A 20962-nucleotide genomic window follows, 5' to 3' on the forward strand; every position below is an offset into this window, starting at 1 on the left:
CATAAGCAGAGGGCCAGAGCAGGAAATGTACACATGTGCAGAAGGATTTCCCAAGTTATAGGTGAGCGGTCAGTGAAAGCTGATCTGGCTGCAGTCACATCCCATGTGACGTGCAACTGGTTAGAGTGTTTCCCCAAAATGTAACGATTTAAAAGTAAGACGTGAACATACACACACATTATATATATATATATATATATATATATATATATATGTGTGTGTGTGTAAGAAAGACAGAAAACAAAATTTTAGACTTTGTTATTCCAGCATAATTTTCCTGGATAAGTTATATAATGCTGCGTTCAACACTTGCTTACAAAAGCATAGAAATGCTAAACTTTTTCAGCGCGCAGAACACACGATCTCACCTTCCAAAAGTAGCTTTGCCATGTTCTGCTGTTCCTAGCTTGTCACTCCCGTGTGGGCAATTGTAATGGGAAAACTCCCTCAGGTAAGACAGGTCTTTGGTCTGTACAAGAACATCTACAGGTCCCTGACGAGTAACTAGAGCAGGCAGGTTTGAGGATGCTTGTGTTTTCGGTATCTTGAATGGAGCCGTTGCCTGGAAAACAATACAATTAAAACAGTCAGATTTAAAGGTTATTTCAATAGAACATACCAACATCGGATTCTAGCCACAGATGGTCAAGTTGGCAGTAGCCCATTGCTATACAAATATTCTATTAGACTCAAGTATAAAGGAGGCGGGGGTGATCTGCTGAAACACCCCATGTGTCTAGACAGGCAATTTCAAAGACATTACAATATATCAATCCCATGAGAGGACCCTTGGGTCTTTAGAACTGCTTAAAGTATTATTCTTAAATCATGTAACTCTGGCCCTCTCGCTTATATGCACTCCCAGTTACTGGCACCACACCCTATCAGGCGTTCACCTCACCCATCCATCACCACCTGTCTAAAATGCTGCAACAAAGACAGATATTTAGCACTGCTGCACCACTCTACAAACCACACTGGCTGCTCCAGAGTCCAATTCAATGATTCACCCTTACCTAAAACATGTACACCCCAGCACCATTATACTGTACATACATCCCCGTAGAGGTGTCAACATTTTGCCTGCTTAAAAGTCTAAAAGCGACACTATTTGTGTTTTGTACTGCACATATAAAGGAACATGACCCTAACTGTGCAGGGTTTGTATATTCTTCCTGTGCTGGCGTGGGTTTCCCCCGGGTGCTCTGTTTTAAGCATGTCCTGTAGTTGTAAGGCACACTGTGGTGCCTTACATAGAGACAATATCCAGAATAAATTATCATTTCTTCATCTGCAAAGCTCCTAACTGGCAGCAGTTATCAATGGAAATTATGAGTTGTATTGCCTTGGAATATTATGGTTGATATAACTACAAAACCACATACCTTGGGGTAGTATATAATAGTTTGAAAAACACCTTATCATGATCTAGAAAATAACAAACCTTGGTTGGCGATCCAATTATGGTGGGTAAGGGTGTTTTATATAGCCATTCTGAGCTCCTTGGGGATGATCCCATGTGTTTTGTGGGGGAAGCTCCAAGGCTGACAGGCCGCGTAGGCTGTGGAGAATGACTAAAGCCATGTCCAGCATATGAGGGACACACAGGGTCTGAGTGCTGCTTTCGTAGTTTCTGTTTGTTCTGGTAGATGTCAGTGAGGGTTGGGGCACTTTGCAGCCTTCCACCTAGCAAAGATTGAGGTGACTGCGACTGGGGAACTGGGGAACCTGAACACAAAACAAATACGTTGCAGAAACAAATTCAACATCACAAACCTCAAATCACTTATTTATACTTTAAAGATACAATACATTTTCCAGACAGAGCTGGACCTATTGTATTAAAGTTGGGAGCTCACTAGTTAGCGAGTGGAAGACATAACATTTTCCTTTTAACAAGTTAATTTTATTTATATATTTTTAACTTTTATTTATTTAGATGTATATCTGGTGAATCAGCTTTAACTAACGTCATAACAGTCATAGGTCTGTAGGGTGAAGCCAGTAATAGGTTTATTACATGTGAGAGGTCTGCTTGGGTAAGTGACACTTTGGTCACCTTGTCATTTATAGTGTGATAAAGGTCGGGCTCTATACTCAGCAATGTGTAATACATACAGTATTGTTGTAAACATCCTGCTTAGTCTAACGTCCTAAAATGAACTATTTTTAGCAACAGATTTTGGCTCTTACTACCTGAAGAGCTTCTACTTCTCGACTCGTGTCCTTGGGCATGTCCACAACAGCAGTGTCCAAGCTGCTCTGGGATGGTTCCAACTGTACAACAACCACAAAAGGGAAACAGAAGCGCCATTTAGTAGGACATGCATATCTTTCATGTATGGCCGCTTGTCTGCACTCTTTATTTGTACATTATATCATCTGTTTTCTGCACTGACAAAGTGGATTGAACAGAATACACAACTAACCACAACACAACAAATAGCACTTCACTGGTACATAATATGCATTTTATTAGAAGAAAAACAGATCTTTCAAAAACTAGAACACTTAACAGCAAGTACATTTAATGTTCATTTGTATGAAAACCGGTGGAATCATTGGGGGTCATTCCGAGTTGATCGCACGTATCAACTTTTTGCTGCTCGTGTGATCAACCCGACGCCGCCTTTTGGGGAGTGTATTTTAGCATAGCAGGGCTGCGATCGCTTGTGCAGCCCTGCAGCTACTTACCCAGTACGACGGATCCAGTGATGAAGGTCTCGGCTGTGACGTCAGACATCCGCGCTCCAAACGCCTGGATCTGCCTGCGTTGGACTCACCACGCCTGGAAAACGGTGAGTATCTACCCCGGAACACCTCCCGTCTGTCTGTCTTCTTGCGATTGCTGCTGCGATCACTTTTCGCGCTGGCGGTATCGCGGCCCGGCGACAACACGCGTGTGCAATGCGTCCACCGCGCATGCGCATTTCCGACCCGTTCGCACAGCAGCGAAGAACCGCTGCGTGCGAACGGGTCGGTATGACCCCCATTATCTCCACCTCCATGTGAACAGTCACTGATGGACCTGAAAGCCTACGCTCCAACACACAGCACTGTTCAACAACTGTTCAACCCAGCATCTGAACTGAATCTGTGCAAAATGATAGTAAACTCGCATTCCCAAGGCGTGCACAGGTCTGGCCATTCAGATACTGTGACCATGGCACTGTTTGTAAACACAGAGTGACCGCAAATTGCACTGAGTTTTAAAGTGGAAAAAGACTGTCCGCTGATGATTATTACATTGCAGATTCAAGTTTAGTATGAGCTTTACAAGTTACCTAAAGGTGATGGAGAATATGGTCGTGAAGAGCCAGTAGATAATCGACGTCCAGTAGCTGTAGCCATGTCTGTCGAACTGGGCGAACCAGAGCCAACCTTTAAAAAGCCCATGGGACTGGTATGGGAGCGTCTCACTGCCCCAGATCTGCTGAAGAGAAAACAAAAATCTGCCCTGTAACATTTAATATAACACCTGGAATACTTCATGGAACAATCTGTAAACTGTAATTTCTTTTTATTTTAAGTTAAGGTGGATTTTCATACAACAGCTGAGGTTCAAATACAATAAAAAAAAGTTTAAAAAAAAGATCAGTGAGTGATATAATGTCCACAAGTGAAATGGTTGGTTCTATATCGGAGTGGGAGAAGGGACCTTCTGACGAACCTAAGGGAGGAGACACGTCACCAGGGGGAGGATCTACGGCCAAACAGGGTACCCGAAAAGTACCCTCGCGGGCTTGCTTCGCCCGCCACGCTTCGGTGGCGCGCTCCGCTTCGCTCGCCACCTGATTACTAAAGGTAATAGTTGGTGGCGTGGATAGTAGAGGAACTATCCCACCGGCCTAGCTCCTCCCCCTTGTGTCGTGGCTCCTCCTCCTGACGGAAAAGGTCCCTTAGCCCACTTGAATCTAGCATCAACCCAAGTGAAATAATTGGATCCACCTGATTGCTTTTAAAATAAGTCATGAACACGCCTGTGCCCCTGCTACAGTAGGTGGCCTGGGAATGTGTCAGTGAGTCATGAATACGCCTGTGCGCTTGCTAGGTGATCTAGGAAATGTGTCAGTGAGTCATGAATATGCCTGTGCGCCTGCTAGGTGACCTGGAAAATGTGTCAATGAGTCATGAATACGCCTGTGCGCCTGCTAGGTGACCTGGGAAATGTGTCAATGAGTCATGAATAAGCCTGTGCGCCTGCTAGGTGACCTGGGAAATGTGTCAATGAGTCATGAATACGCCTGTGCGCCTGCTAGGTGACCTGGGAAATGTGTCAATGAGTTATGAATACGCCTGTGCACCTGCTAGGTGACCTGGGAAATATGTCAATGAGTAATGAATACACCTGTGCGCCTACTAGCTGACCTAGGAAATGTGTCAATGAGTCATGAATACGCCTGTGCACCTGCTAGGTGACCTGGGAAATATGTCAATGAGTAATGAATACACCTGTGCGCCTACTAGTTGACCTAGGAAATGTGTCAGTGAGTCATGAATACGCCTGTGCACCTGCTAGGTGACCTGTAAATGTGTCAGTGAGTCATGGATTCGCCTGTGCGCCTACTAGGTGACCTGGGAATGTGTCAATGAGTCATGAATACGCCTGTGCGCCTGCTAGGTGACCTGGGAAATGTGTCAGTGAGTCATGAATATGCCTGTGCGCCTGCTAGGTGACCTGGGAAATGTGTCAATGAGTCATGAATACGCCTGTGCGCCTGCTAGGTGACCTGGGAAATGCGTCAATGAGTCATGAATACGCCTGTGCGCCTGCTAGGTGCCCTGGGAATGTGTGAGTCATGAATACGCCTGTGCATCTGCTAGGTGTCCCGGAAAATGTGTCAGTGAGTTATGAATATGCCTGTGCGCCTGCTAGGTGACCTGGAAAATGCGTCAGTGAGTAATGTATATGCCTGTGCGCCTGCTAGGGGTCGTGAAATGTGTCAGTGTTAATGAATACACCTGTGCACCTGCTAGGTGTCCTGGAAAATGTGAACTGTTTAGGGTCACGGAGACAGAGGGGCAGATGTATTAAGCCTGGAGAAGTGATAAAGCAGTGATAAGCGTAAGGTGAGAACGGACCAGCCAATCAGCTCACAACTGTCAATTTACATATTGGAGCTGATTGGCTGGTGCGTTATCACCTTGCACTTATCACTGGTTTATCACTTCTCCAGGCTTAATACATCTGCCCAAGAGATTGAAAACCAGTAAAATAAAACAAATTTGTGTACAAACATCCATTCATTAGATTATCAGGACATCATTTACACAGATAAAAGACTACATAGATCATAAAGCTTATCTGCCCATCCATTATTTACGTATACATCAATAATGTACAATTAAGAATTTCACATCCACTTTAATTACAAAACTTTCAGTGGTCTTGATTTATTCCATTATTGCATTTATCAAATCTAGTCGTCATTAGGTTTGTAAAATAAATGTGATCAGACTTTTAAACTAGTTTGATCTAGGACTAGGTTACTGATAAGCAACATAACATTTATTAAGGGCATCGTAAAGCTAAGGACTTATAGGCCCTACACATTCGGCGACCCGCCACCGAGCTGCCCGGCAGCCGATACGGCAGAAGGGCGACCCAGCGGCGTGCAGTTTCTTCACTCCCCCCGTCACCATAGCACTGCATGCTACTATGGACGAGATTGTCTATATTGGCCTGCATGCATAAGCGACCCAGCACCAACGATGAACGAGCGCGGGGTTGCGCATCGTTCATCGTTGGTGCCTACACGCTGAACGATATGAACGAGTTCTCGTTCATTAATAAACGGGAACGTTTATATTGTTCAGTTATATAGCCTAATGTGTAGGGCCCATTAGCCTGGAATGGGGGTTGCAATTATATCTGCGGAGAGGAGGTGAACTACAAATTGCATGTACACAACAAATGATTACATTATGGTTATGTGGATAACAGCTGAGGTTCAGATTATTTTAGGATTGTAGAGCAATGCTCATTCATAGGTAAGGAGAGATAATCACAGGCATACACCTACTAATGCTCTGCTAATATGCTGTGCTAGATATCAAGAATGGAATGTACTGCTGATCAAAAGAGCCGCATGTCTTCCTCTTGTCACTACTGTATTAAACAGACACACATGGCAAGTAATGTACATAATCAATTTCTCACTTACACATTGCATATCCCTGAGACATGTGTAGCCTTAATTACCTGTCTCCGTTATATCAGGCTAGCAGAACAGGAGACAGGAAGTATCCACACTTTCCAGACATCAGGTGGTGACAATTCCTTTGAGAGCAAAGTAATGTCATGCCACACAAGAAACAAAAGTATATTGGAACGTACCTTGGTGACCCATGAGGATTAGATGTTGGGCTAGCGGTGGACGAGAGATTCTGCTCTATGCGCTGATAATTCCGTAGCTGAGTTGGAACAGGAATTGGTGCTGTTTCGCTGCGTGGAGACACCTGAGGCTGGCTTTGCCTGAAGTTAAAAAGCATGGAGATAGGGAATAAATCCCTGCACACTGGTCTCTGGGTTATTTGAACCATTGCACAGCCGGAGAAGCAAAACCAAGAATAAAAATGTACTCAAGTGTCAACGCTAATGGCTTAAAAATCTATTGCTCTTACTAAATTACAGAAATACACTCAATTTCGCTAGAGAAAGAACAGCTCCCTGTTGAGTCTATTCAGTAGTGTTCAAGCATAGAACATTTTTGCCTTCATACAATCAGCAGGACTAAGTTCCTCCCCACTTCCAGCCTCCTCCACACACTGCAAAGCAAAACAAAGCAATTCTAGGAACTCAACAGAACAGGAAGTACAAGTGGAGTTCACACCAGCTGTACTGTTTACATGGACTTAACCATGCACAGCAGGTTACATATAACGGCACATTATGTAAGTTTATGGTCAGAAAACAAAGAACTCTTATCCACATCAATTCATTCTCGGGAGTCAGGTCAACATGTGATACCAGATTTAACTGCATATTTTTTTTTACCTCTACTTAGAAGTGTTTACCTGCTTGTTCCAAACTTAGGTGTAAATCAGGCAAAGCAACTGGAGTTCTAGAAATGTTTTATCTGTTGATTCTGCTCCAAAATGAAATACATTACAAAACTGAATGATGCATATGAAAACACCCAGAAAGCTATTTATTGTGTTTGTGTGTGTGTGTGTGTGTGTGTGTGTGTGTGTGTGTGTGTGTGTGTGTGTGTGTTATATATATATATATATATATATATATATACACATATATACATACACACACACACACACATACCCTCCAACATGACCCGCCCCACTAGGTACAAAATGCTCTGTTTCTGGACTTCCCTCTTGATTTATTATTGCCATCACCTGTGAAGAAACAGCTTTCTTATCATTTAACTAGTTCAACACAGGTGATGGAAATCATAAATTAAGAGGGAAGTCCGGGAACAGAGTATTTTGTACCTAGTGGGGCAGGTCATGTTGGAGGGTCTGCACACACACACATAAAATATCATTCAAATTATTAGTACATGCCCTGTTAGAGGGTACGAATAGTAGTTGTACTGTCTCATCTTATTTTCCTGACATATGAAAGGTGGGACACATTGTGAAAAAGGGGCATGGCCCCGCGTCACATCCTTGTTTTTGTCATTCTGGGGGTTTGAACAGAAATACCGAAGCAGCTGGGCTGCCCCCAGGCTCTCACGCCCACTAGGGATGGCCAACGGTATGTTCTCCATCAATGGTTGCCATTACTGTTTCTAATGAATCCTGTAACTGTGATTAGTTATCATTTTGTTACTTACAGTCTCACACATTTGAATCAGATTTAATGCCCATCCTGAAACTACCAGTCTGAAGTAATCAAAGTTCATATGATTAGGGAACTTGACCGAGTGATATGAGAGGATAGAATATTGTATATTACAGTATTTCTAACTCTACTTGTGGTAGCCCAATGTTCAAGGTCCGTCCTTTGCCGAAATACATTCTTCTGGGGCATCTGGGGAAACCTCAGACGTTTTTGGGCAAGGCATCCAGCTCTGGAAGCTCAGCCCATTTTCCAGTGCAAAGAAAAAACAAGTGCCGCGCACTTACAGTATCTCTCCACGGGCATGCACATGACCTCTGTGCAGAGCCCACTGCACTGCGCATACTGTGTTTCACTACTTCACTTTTTCTGCCTTTCAGCTGGGAATCAAGAAGCTTTCTGTCTACGCCCACCAGCCGTTGTAGATAGCAACTGGAGAACTGTAAGGGTTATTCTTTATCCTCACCTATTTCTAAGTTTAAGAGACAACTCTCTACAGGAATTCCATGTGTCCTAGGATACACATCACACATTTAAAGAAAGACAAATGCTATTTAATAGGGCTGTGGTTTGAAGTGAAAGGCTGGCAGCATACACTTAATCAATTCTCTATAAACCGCTGGCCTTTAAAATGTGTTGGCGTATTAAGGTGATTCAGTCTATGGAAACCTTTACATTGTGGCTCAACCGCTTATAGATTAAGGTTATTAAGTTCCCAATTTCGCACACAACATTATTCACATGGGAGAGGTTTTCTCAGCACATCACAAGGAACCGGAGTAGACATGGCATCCAGAACACCAAGGGTTAATTAACAGCTGTTTAAAATAAAAAGTAACTCTTGCCAATTGCCAAGCAAGCCAGGATCTAGTGGCAGGGTTATGGCTAACTTCTATGAGGCTAAAGGACCTCTGACATCACTACCACGTGACCCGCAATACAAGGGGGAGGAACATGGACAGAAAACGGGACACTAAACTTGACAATAGCCATACTTCGGGCTCGGTGGCGAGCGAAAGTGAATAGATTGTGATGTGGGTAATGAAAGTGTTATCCCACCGACCTTGCTCCTCCCCCTGCCGTCAGAGGTCCTTTAGACCACTAGGAGCTAGCATCTACCCTGGCGGCAGGCCAACTTAAAATAAACAGAATTAGGAGTTAAAGCATTAAAGTAAAAGCACATACAAAGTTCTATAAAGATCATTCTGTGTTCCATTACTTTTTAACACAGCAACAATGTGATCAAAGAGTACATACAAGAAAAAGGTAATTCCCTTTGAGGGTGTTCTAAATGGCAAGCAAGCCTGGCTACTCTCTCTGCAAAATATAAGCCACACAACGCCAAGCATTTACTATGGTGCATAGGATGACTTGCAGCTCACTAACCTCATAATAATTATTACCATCTTTTTATGTCCCTCACTGTGTCATCTCAACCTGTGAGAAAAGCTATGAGTATTAAGAGCAAGTAAAGGTAGGTACACACTGGGTTGACACATCGGCCAAACAGTCGTCGCACTAACCAAGAAGCTGATCCAGGTAAGCATATACTCTTATCAATCAGCCGTGCAATGTGTCTTTCGGACATCACAACTTGGCAGGTACTTGAATTTGCCTGTCCAGCTTTGACTTCAGTCGTCGCAGCAAGTACCAACTGCCCATACACACAGCCATATGCACCGGTTTATCTGTAGATGTATTTGCCATTGGCTGTACAGTGGGGGGTGCGGTTGGGTGAGGGGTTACAGAGGTGCTGCGGGTTGTGGCGGGGTGGTTGCGGGGTGCCGCATGTAGATGCTGCGGGTGGGGTGCCTGCGGGGGGCCCCTGGATGTAGGAGGGAGTTTGGTGATGCTGTGAGTGGGGGAAGGGCGGGTGGTGGAGGGGTGGTTGCAGAGGGGGTGCTGCGGATGGGGGTCCAGAGGGGCTGCAGGTGGGGGAGGGGCAGATACGGGAGGACCACGGATGGGGGGAGGGTGTCTGTAGATGCTGTGGATGGGGGGTGAGGATGGGGGAGGGGGTCCGGATGCACCGCGAGCAGGGGAAGGGCGGCTGCGGGGCTACCACAGGTGGGGGTCTGTGGGCGAGTCACGGTTGGGGGAGGGGCGGGTGTGGGGTTGTCGCGGGTGGGGGAGGTGTGGGTGCGCCGTGGGTGTATGTGTAGGGGCCAGATAGGACAGGTGCGGAGGTGTCGCGGGTGTGTATGTAGGGGTCGGGTGTGGGTGTGCTGCTGGTGGGGGAGGGGCGGGGGTATGGCTGGTGGGGGAGGGGCGGGTGCGCGGATCAGGATGGAAATAGACGCTGCAGCGTGTGGTCAGGCAGGGAGAGCGACCTCTGCGTCTTAGGTGGGTCTGCTTGTCATCAACAATATTTAAAGTGCTCACCATTCACCAGAAAGTTAAGGGATCATGCCCTGCATCCAGCCACCCCACTGTGACTCTATGACTCTGACCAGCGTTGTGACTCCGCCCAGCATTAGGAAACGAGTCACAGAGTCACAGATCTGGGAAAATATATAGGAGATATAATAATAATAATAATAAATAATCCACAATCCCATAAACAAAAATCAGAATCAAATAACATCAGCAGAAAATCTGTTCTGCAAGAAACTGGAAGAGCGTTTTTGCATCACAGAACCCCCCAAACAAAGTTCCAAGCTTACAGAAAACCTGCATGAGCTCTAAACAGCAAGACACACTTAGGGGGTAATTCAGACCTGATCGTAGCAGCACATTTGTTATCAGTTGGGCACAACCATGTGCACTGCAGGGGAAGGGTGGGGGGGCAGATATAATGTGCAGAGAGTTAGATTTGGGTGGGGTGTGTTCAAACTGAAATCTAAATTGCAGTGTAAAAATAAAGCAGCCAGTATTTACTCTGCACAGAAACAAAAAAACCCACCCAAATCTAACTCTCTCTGCAAATGTTATATCTGCCACACCTGCAGCACACATGGTTTTGCCCAACTGCTAACAAATTTGCTGCTACGATCAGATCTGAATTACCCCCTTAGTACAAGACTGGTGCAAATGTGCACTGATAATGACGACCAGCGGCATCTTGATACCTGCCACTTTACTCCCTGCCCTCCCAGTGATTGATGGCTGACATCACCGGGAGGCGGGTCTTAGGTCCGGCGCCAGCAAGGGATGAGTCTTGGGTCTGGCACTGCTTAATAGCCTGTCTTCTACGGACTGCATCAGCTGCAGCCCACAGAAGCCAGATAGGGTTGATGTTAGAGCACAGGAGTGGCTTCCAATGGAAAGCACTCTCTCTGCTATAGCAGTCTAGACTGGCAGTTGGGTCTACCTGTCTGGCTGTGATTAGCATGGAGTGCTTCCTATGGAAAGTCACTGCCACTGCTAAGCAGTCCTAGCAGGTGGCATATTTCACTGGAGGGGGGGGGGGGGGGGGGGGGGGGAGGTGTTTAGGCAGGATCAGTCTGTCTGCAGAGTTGCATACAACTGTACATGCTGATGAACAATTCCGGTGACTTGTATTCAACTCTGTATTAGTTACTGCATGTTCATACAAAATAAGAGAATTCATAAGTGTGAAAATGGCCATAATATGTGTTTAATAAATATTAAAGGTAAAACTTAAGTTTCTCTAAAACATTCCTATAGCTACACATTGGCAAAACGCAACCTACTACAAAATGTGAGACTATAGCTGACAACAACTTACCCTCCACACATCAAGAAATCACTAGATGCTCTGCGCCCTGCTGTCCCTGTAGGCAGATCATCTGCAATAAATGAATACACATTAACGTCACTGGAGCAAACTTATGTAGCCTCTAAAACACATTAATACACCCATGGTGCATGAATCAGCCAATCAATAGCATACTGAACGTCTGAGACACTATCTGGAGCAGTATATTTTGTCAAATTTCTTCAGGGAGATCTCATTTGACAATTCTTAATGATTATTTTCAATATATACTTCTGAAGTTGTGTTTTTTCCAATATCTGACCAAAAGAAAATAGGTTGCACTTATATTTCCAAATTATACCTTTTTAGCTTTTTATATTATAAAATGCAGTATTGGAGCCAATTTTCAAAAAGGAAACTTTGTGTCTAACTGTGATCATGTAAGCGCTTCCAAAAATTTAAATGCATTTTTATCAATTCCAGAGCATAGCCAAGATATTTTGATTTGACTGGATCATTAGTGTTCTAGGACAGAGTTGCTGTATAAATATTTATTCCTAGGTTAGTACTCACATCTTAAAAAAGTTTTGCCAAAGCTAACACTACTGCAATACTTTATGTAACACATGAAAAGACAAAACTAGCAAATAACCATGAAAAAAATGTATGGTGAAGCAAAGAAAAATAAATTGTTAAAGAGGGGTATGCAATTACGTCAGTTTTTTTCAGCTCGAAAAAAAACGTGACTTTTCACTATTTTTAGGGTGAATGGGGATTCACCCTATTCAACAGCAGGGCTGTTATTTCGCCTAGGCAAAAAAATTTCGCCAATGCCATTTCACACAAAAAAAAAAGTGAAAAGGCATTGGAGAAAATTTCCCTAAAAACCGGGTGAAACGGGACGCTATTGAATAGGCAGAGGAGCGAAATCAACATCTCTGAGATTACCGGAGCAAATTGCATATCCCCCATCTTTTCCACTGCTTAAAATGATTAATGAACACCAAAACTTAATATCTTATACATGAAACTGAAATGTTTTGTAAACACTTCTCTTTAACTTTCCAATTTAAAAAAAAAAAAAAAAGTAGTAATCCAGAAAATATTCCACTACATAACACATCCATCCCACAACTACTACACAAGGCGTAAAGGGGATCAAATAGAACACAAAACGCCCAAATGATAAAGTGTGCTGCACTCTGTACTGAGCATTTATTACCTAGGTAACTACCAACCAAACCACAATCTTGTGCTCTTGAATGAGTTTGTGAAGCCCTAAACTAGGTCTACTTCACCTAAACTTCATATGGACAGCATATGGGGCAGACCTTATCAAGCTACAATTTAAAGGTTATTAACCTTGGTTGCAACAGATACATATTTTAAGCATCAGCTCAATAACTAATCCTTTTACCAACGTTTCTGCTCAACACACAACAGAAACAGAACACTAGTCGTGCGTTACAATTTAGCAGAATCAAAAAAACATAAAAAATAAGATTTTACTTACCGATAAATCTATTTCTCGGAGTCCGTAGTGGATGCTGGGGTTCCTGAAAGGACCATGGGGAATAGCGGCTCCGCAGGAGACAGGGCACAAAAAGTAAAGCTTTCCGATCAGGTGGTGTGCACTGGCTCCTCCCCCCATGACCCTCCTCCAGACTCCAGTTAGGTACTGTGCCCGGACGAGCGTACACAATAAGGGAGGATTTTGAATCCCGGGTAAGACTCATACCAGCCACACCAATCACACCGTACAACTTGTGATCTAAACCCAGTTAACAGTATGATAACAGCGGAGCCTCTGAAAGATGGCTTCCTTTAACAATAACCCGAATTAGTTAACAATAACTATGTACAACTTATGCAGATAATCCGCACTTGGGATGGGCGCCCAGCATCCACTACGGACTCCGAGAAATAGATTTATCGGTAAGTAAAATCTTATTTTCTCTATCGTCCTAGTGGATGCTGGGGTTCCTGAAAGGACCATGGGGATTATACCAAAGCTCCCAAACGGGCGGGAGAGTGCGGATGACTCTGCAGCACCGAATGAGAGAACTCCAGGTCCTCCTTAGCCAGAGTATCAAATTTGTAAAATTTTACAAACGTGTTCTCCCCTGACCACGTAGCTGCTCGGCAAAGTTGTAATGCCGAGACCCCTCGGGCAGCCGCCCAAGATGAGCCCACCTTCCTTGTGGAGTGGGCCTTTACAGATTTAGGCTGTGGCAAGCCTGCCACAGAATGTGCAAGTTGGATTGTGCTACAGATCCAACGAGCAATCGTCTGCTTAGACGCAGGAGCACCCATCTTGTTGGGTGCATACAATATAAACAACGAGTCAGATTTTCTGACTCCAGCTGTCCTTGCAATATATATTTTTAATGCTCTGACAACGTCCAGTAACTTGGAGTCCTCCAAGTCACTTGTAGCCGCAGGCACTACAATAGGCTGGTTCAGATGAAATGCTGACACCACCTTAGGGAGAAAATGCGGACGAGTTCGCAGTTCTGCCCTGTCCGAATGGAAAATCAGATATGGGCTTTTGTAAGATAAAGCTGCCAATTCTGACACTCTCCTGGCAGAAGCCAGGGCTAGAAGCATGGTCACTTTCCATGTGAGATATTTCAAATCCACCTTTTTTAGTGGTTCAAACCAATGAGATTTTAGGAAGTCCAAAACCACATTTAGATCCCACGGTGCCACTGGAGGCACCACAGGAGGCTGTATATGCAGCACTCCCTTAACAAAGGTCTGGACTTCAGGGACTGAAGCCAATTCTTTTTGAAAGAAAATCGACAGGGCCGAAATTTGAACCTTAATAGATCCCAATTTGAGACCCATTGACAATCCTGATTGCAGGAAATGTAGGAATCGACCCAGTTGAAATTCCTCCGTCGGAGCACTCCGATCTTCGCACCACGCAACATATTTTCGCCAAATTCGGTGATAATGTTGCACGGTTACTTCCTTCCTTGCTTTAATCAAAGTAGGAATGACTTCTTCCGGCATGCCTCTTTCCTTTAGGATCCGGCGTTCAACCGCCATGCCGTCAAACGCAGCCGCGGTAAGTCTTGAAACAGACAGGGACCCTGCTGAAGCAAGTCCCTCCTTAGAGGTAGAGGCCACGGATCTTCCGTGATCATCTCTTGAAGTTCCGGGTACCAAGTCCTCCTTGGCCAATCCGGAACCACTAGTATCGTTCTTACGCCTCTTTGCCGTATAATTCTCAATACTTTTGGTATGAGAGGCAGAGGAGGAAACACATACACCGACTGGTACACCCAAGGCGTTACCAGCGCGTCCACAGCTATTGCCTGCGGATCTCTTGACCTGGCGCAATACCTGTCCAGTTTTTTGTTGAGGCGAGACGCCATCATGTCCACCATTGGTCTTTCCCAACGGGTTACCAGCATGTGGAAGACTTCTGGATGAAGTCCCCACTCTCCCGGGTGAAGATCGTGTCTGCTGAGGAAGTCTGCTTCCCAGTTGTCCACTCCCGGGATGAACACTGCTGACAGTGCTATCACATGATTCTCTGCCCAGCGAAGAATCCTTGCAGCTTCTGCCATTGCCCTCCTGCTTCTTGTGCCGCCCTGTCTGTTCACATGGGCGACTGCCGTGATGTTGTCCGACTGGATCAATACCGGTTTTCCCTGAAGCAGAGGTTCTGCCTGGTTTAGAGCATTGTATATTGCTCTTAGTTCCAGAATGTTTATGTGAAGAGACGTTTCCAGGCTCGTCCATACTCCCTGGAAGTTTCTTCCTTGTGTGACTGCTCCCCAGCCTCTCAGGCTGGCGTCCGTGGTCACCAGGATCCAATCCTGTATGCCGAATCTGCGGCCCTCCAATAGATGAGCACTCTGCAACCACCACAGAAGAGACACCCTTGTCCTTGGAGACAGGGTTATCCGTAGGTGCATCTGAAGATGCGACCCTGACCATTTGTCCAACAGATCCCTTTGGAAAATTCTTGCGTGGAATCTGCCGAATGGAATCGCTTCGTAAGAAGCCACCATTTTTCCCAGGACTCTTGTGCATTGATGTACAGACACCTTTCCTGGTTTTAGGAGGTTCCTGACAAGCTCGGATAACTCCTTGGCTTTTTCCTCCGGGAGAAAAACCTTTTTCTGAACCGTGTCCAGAATCATCCCTAGGAACAGCAGACGAGTTGTCGGCATTAACTGGGATTTTGGAATATTCAGAATCCACCCGTGCTGTTTTAGCACTTCTTGAGACAGTGCTAATCCCATCTCTAGCTGTTCTCTGGACCTCGCCCTTATTAGGAGATCGTCCAAGTATGGGATAATTAATACGCCTTTTCTTCGAAGAAGAATCATCATCTCGGCCATTACCTTTGTAAAGATCCGAGGTGCCGTGGACAATCCGAACGGCAGCGTCTGAAACTGATAGTGACAGTTTTGTACAACGAACCTGAGGTACCCCTGGTGTGAGGGGTAAATTGGAACGTGGAGATACGCATCCTTGATGTCCAAGGATACCATAAAGTTCCCCTCTTCCAGGTTCGCTATCACTGCTCTGAGTGACTCCATTTTGAACTTGAACTTCTTTATGTACAGGTTCAAGGACTTCAGATTTAGAATAGGCCTTACCGAGCCATCCGGCTTCGGTACCACAAAAAGAGTGGAATAATACCCCTTCCCTTGTTGCAGAAGAGGTACCTTGACTATCACCTGCTGAGAGTACAGCTTGTGAATGGCTTCCAACACCGTCTCCCTTTCGGAGGGGGACGTTGGTAAAGCAGACCTCAGGAAACGGCGAGGTGGATCTGTCTCTAATTCCAACCTGTATCCCTGAGATATTATCTGCAGGATCCAGGGATCTACTTGCGAGTGAGCCCACTGCGCGCTGTAATTTTTGAGACGACCGCCCACCGTCCCCGAGTCCGCTTGAGAAGCCCCAGCGTCATGCTGAGGCTTTTGTAGAAGCCGGGGAGGGCTTCTGATCCTGGGAAGGAGCTGCGTGTTGCTGTCTCTTCCCTCGACCTTTGCCTCGTGGCAAATATGAATAGCCCTTTGCTCTCTTATTTTTAAAGGAACGAAAGGGCTGCGGTTGAAAAGTCGGTGCCTTTTTCTGTTGGGGAGTGACTTGAGGTAGAAAGGTGGATTTCCCGGCTGTAGCCGTGGCCACCAAATCTGATAGACCGACTCCAAATAACTCCTCCCCCTTATACGGCAAAACTTCCATATGCCGTTTTGAATCCGCATCGCCTGTCCACTGTCGCGTCCATAAAGCTCTTCTGGCCGAAATGGACATAGCACTTACCCGTGATGCCAGTGTGCATATATCCCTCTGTGCATCACGCATATAAAGAAATGCATCCTTTATTTGTTCTAACGACAGTAGAATATTGTCCCTGTCCAGGGTATCAATATTTTCAATCAGGGATTCTGACCAAACTACCCCCGCACTGCCCATCCAGGCAGTTGCTACAGCTGGTCGTAGTATAACACCTGCATGTGTGTATATACTTTTTTGGATATTTTCCATCCTCCTATCTGATGGATCTTTAAGTGCGGCCGTCTCAGGAGAGGGTAACGCCACTTGTTTAGATAAGCGTGTTAGCGCCTTGTCCACCCTAGGAGGTGTTTCCCAGCGCTCCCTAACCTCTGGCGGGAAAGGGTATAATGCCAATAATTTCTTTGAAATTATCAGCTTTTTATCAGGGGCAACCCACGCTTCATTACACACGTCATTTAGTTCTTCTGATTCAGGAAAAACTATAGGTAGTTTTTTCATACCCCACATAATACCCTGTTTAGTGGTACCTGTAGTATCAGCTAAATGTAACGCCTCCTTCATTGCCAAAATCATATAACGTGTGGCCCTACTGGAAAATACGGTTGATTCGTCACCGTCACCACTGGAGTCATCGCCTGTGTCTGGGTCTGTGTCGACCGACTGAGGCAAAGGGCGTTTCACAGCCCCTGACGGTGTTTGAGTCGCCTGGACAGGCACTAATTGATTGTCCGGCCGTCTCATGTCGTCAAACGACTGCTTTAGCGTGTTGACACTATCCCGTAGTTCCATAAATAAAGGCATCCATTCTGGTGTCGACCCCCTAGGAGGTGACATCCCCATATTTGGCAATTGCTCCGCCTCCACACCAATATCGTCCTCATACATGTCGACACACACGTACCGACACACAGCAGACACACAGGGAATGCTCCTAATGAAGACAGGACCCACTAGCCCTTTGGGGAGACAGAGGGAGAGTTTGCCAGCACACACCAAAAGCGCTATATATATATCAGGGATAGCCTTATAATAAGTGCTCCCCTATAGCTGCTTTGTTATATAAAAATATCGCCATAAATTTGCCCCCCCTCTCTGTTTTACCCTGTTTCTGTAGTGCAGTGCAGGGGAGAGACCTGGGAGCCGTCCTGACCAGCGGAGCTGTGAGAGGAAATGGCGCCGTGTGCTGAGGAGATAGGCCCCGCCCCTTTTCCGGCGGGCTCGTCTCCCGCTATTTTGAGAAATCAGGCAGGGGTTAAATATCTCCATATAGCCTCTAGGGCTATATGTGAGGTATTTTTAGCCTTTATAGGTACTCATTTTGCCTCCCAGGGCGCCCCCCTCCCAGCGCCCTGCACCCTCAGTGACTGCCGTGTGAAGTGTGCTGAGAGGAAAATGGCGCACAGCTGCAGTGCTGTGCGCTACCTTTAGAAGACTGCAGGAGTCATCAGCCGCCGATTCTGGACCTCTTCTGTCTTCAGCATCTGCAAGGGGGCCGGCGGCGCGGCTCCGGTGACCATCCAGGCTGTACCTGTGATCGTCCCTCTGGAGCTTGATGTCCAGTAGCCAAGAAGCCAATCCATCCTGCACGCAGGTGAGTTGACTCCTTCTCCCCTCAGTCCCTCGCTGCAGTGATCCTGTTGCCAGCAGGAATCACTGTAACATAAAAAACCTAGCTAAACTTTCTCTAAGCAGCTCTTTAGGAGAGCCACCTAGATTGCACCCTTCTCGGCCGGGCACAAAAATCTAACTGGAGTCTGGAGGAGGGTCATGGGGGGAGGAGCCAGTGCACACCACCTGATCGGAAAGCTTTACTTTTTGTGCCCTGTCTCCTGCGGAGCCGCTATTCCCCATGGTCCTTTCAGGAACCCCAGCATCCACTAGGACGATAGAGAAATATATATTTAGCTTTAGAATGTGACAACTGTGCCCTAAAACAACAGGGAAATAGGGATTCAGAATGATCTGAATCCAAATCCTCCTTAAAAGGTCTTAGGGATGCACCAAATCCCATTACTTACATTAAAAAACTGCCTTTATTAATGACCATATACAAATAACAATGGTACAGTACACGTAAAAAATTAAAATAAACCCCCCCCAGCATTTGTTATACAGCATTTTAAAAATATGCTTTTTGATTTTCTCATTAGCATACATTTGGCCATTTATGTATTTTATAGGACCAAATACCCCTTTACTGTAGTTTACTGTAGGTAGATTTTAGAAATCAACAGGATTTTAAAAGGCAGTGGAAAAGGGGTATTAGTGGCAACTGCTGTTTAAAGGCATAAGCCAAAAAAATGGACATCTTTAATGTACAAAACAAAGGCAGCGTTTTCTGTATAGGATTTCTTGTCGCGATCAATGACACACTAGGGTACAGCATTACAGATAAATTTACAATACATACTGCATACAGACTACATTCTCAATTCACTTATCTCTTACATGAGTGGTCAGAAGACAGGTTGTGTGGGACCAGAACAAAGTCATCTGTGTCACAAGAAGAGTTCTTGCTGCTTGTACTAGCAGAATCCTTGGAGACTTGTAAATAGTTTGGAGGACCCAACGGTGGTGAAGAAAGGTTTTCTTCTTGGATATGCTGCATGTCTGGCAGAGACTAAAAAGACATAAAAAAAAGAACACCTTAAAAAGGTGGAATAAATACCTGTACAGCCTAAACAAATTCTCCCTTATATTAGTAGTCTGATTTCTTAGGTTTGGTATCGGGTATACAGGTACAACACACCCAAGGTTCTTGGTGTAATTATACACCAAGAGGTTCTGGCGCTTCTTTTGGGTGAACATTTCTTTAATGTAAAGATGCAAGGAGAGGAAGAGGCTTTCAGGATAACGGAGCTGCTGCCAATTATAACCAATAATCTACCATTAGCAGTTGATCACTGACAAGCAGTCAGAGATAAAGGCAACTCTCAGCCAATTACCGTGCTGGCTTATGAAAGGTCGGCTTCCTGAGAAAGGCGAGACTAGGTATGCTTATCTCTCCAGAAGGTTTTATTTATATGTATTTACTTTTTTTTTTTTTTAACTACCAATGTGTTGTGCTCTTAGGCAAGATCATCACCTTAACGTTTGTTCCCAAACCAACTCATCATAATTGTTAACCATACTTTAATATCAAGGACTAGCCACACTTACCCTTCAGGCTCAGAGTAGATCATAGCTTCTGGCAGGTCTTACAGCATTTCACTATCAGAGTACTGGCTAATTATCATGTGTTATATTATTATAGTATATTAGAACTTTTACTATACTACATTGTGCTAAACACTGTACAATCTGAACACAAAGGAGTTGGTATGGTGCACACGTTGGAATCCAGGAACTCATTCAGAACTCTTAAACATAGTGGCTTACAGAGAGTACCTATCCACGTGCAGAGCATGCAGAGTGGCCATAGCTTAATAGCAGATACATGGCAGGCATGGCTGGTGTTTTATCAGCTGGACCTGTCACACAAAGTAGGCAGCTATTCTACACAAGGAGCTTGCAAGCAACCAATTTAATGAGAAGTAATAGCTCATGAAGGTATACTGTTGAATGGTTGACCGTAACCATGTCGATATGGTTCAAACCGTTGACAGGCACCAGGTCGACATCTTCCAACTTTTGACCGTTCCTAATGTTGACATCTGAAATGTCCACAATTTCAGAATGGTGACATTTAGGGTTAGGCAGCAGGGGGAGGATTAGGGTTAGGCTGCGGGCGGGGAAGGGGGGGCTAAGGTTAGGCACCAAGGACGCTGCAGCATCAAAGGTCTGTGCCAGAAGTGACTGTCACATGGCTGCCGGGACCTGGAAGACAACTCTGGAGCCACTGCTGCCGTCAGGAGAAGGTAAGGGACCACTATGGATGGTATGATGACAGTTCATCATGACAACACATCAACAATGTACACATGATGAACGATGACATGGTCACTGTCGATATGTAGAGCATACAGACGTGCTGCATGTTGACAGTTCGATCCTGTCTACATTCTCATGTCGCCCCAATGACTGTCAACAAGTTATACTATACTTCTTATGAATGCAAGTCGGGTCTAATGAACAGCAGTCAGACAGTGCCTCAGATAGGTCACTGGTTCCGAGCTAATGAATAAGTTGCAGACAAAATGGATGCCTCCCCTCCCCCCCCATGTATAAGTAAGAAGTTCACTTAAAATGCTCTATAAACTGTTATATTCCATGGGAGAGATCTATGAAGCTGTGAAAAG

At 45.1% G+C, this 20962-nt stretch overlaps 1 protein-coding gene across 4 annotated transcripts in view; it reads right to left on the minus strand.

Moving 5' to 3' along the window:
- Window positions 1-20962, minus strand: part of ULK2 (unc-51 like autophagy activating kinase 2) — a 194424-nt gene that overhangs the window by 35877 nt on the left and 137585 nt on the right. For 3 of the 4 annotated variants that reach the window (XM_063954004.1, XM_063954007.1, XM_063954006.1), the window contains 7 exons: window positions 19173-19344; window positions 11490-11550; window positions 6338-6475; window positions 3285-3433; window positions 2197-2277; window positions 1445-1728; window positions 369-562 (listed from right to left, as the gene is read on the minus strand). In XM_063954004.1, coding sequence (XP_063810074.1) covers window positions 369-562; window positions 1445-1728; window positions 2197-2277; window positions 3285-3433; window positions 6338-6475; window positions 11490-11550; window positions 19173-19344 — 1079 coding nt within the window. The remainder of the gene's footprint in view (window positions 1-368; window positions 563-1444; window positions 1729-2196; window positions 2278-3284; window positions 3434-6337; window positions 6476-11489; window positions 11551-19172; window positions 19345-20962) is intronic. The other variant, XM_063954005.1, reaches the window with a different exon arrangement.

Source organism: Pseudophryne corroboree, chromosome 2 (assembly GCF_028390025.1).
Source record: "Pseudophryne corroboree isolate aPseCor3 chromosome 2, aPseCor3.hap2, whole genome shotgun sequence".
NCBI lineage: Eukaryota > Metazoa > Chordata > Amphibia > Anura > Myobatrachidae > Pseudophryne > Pseudophryne corroboree.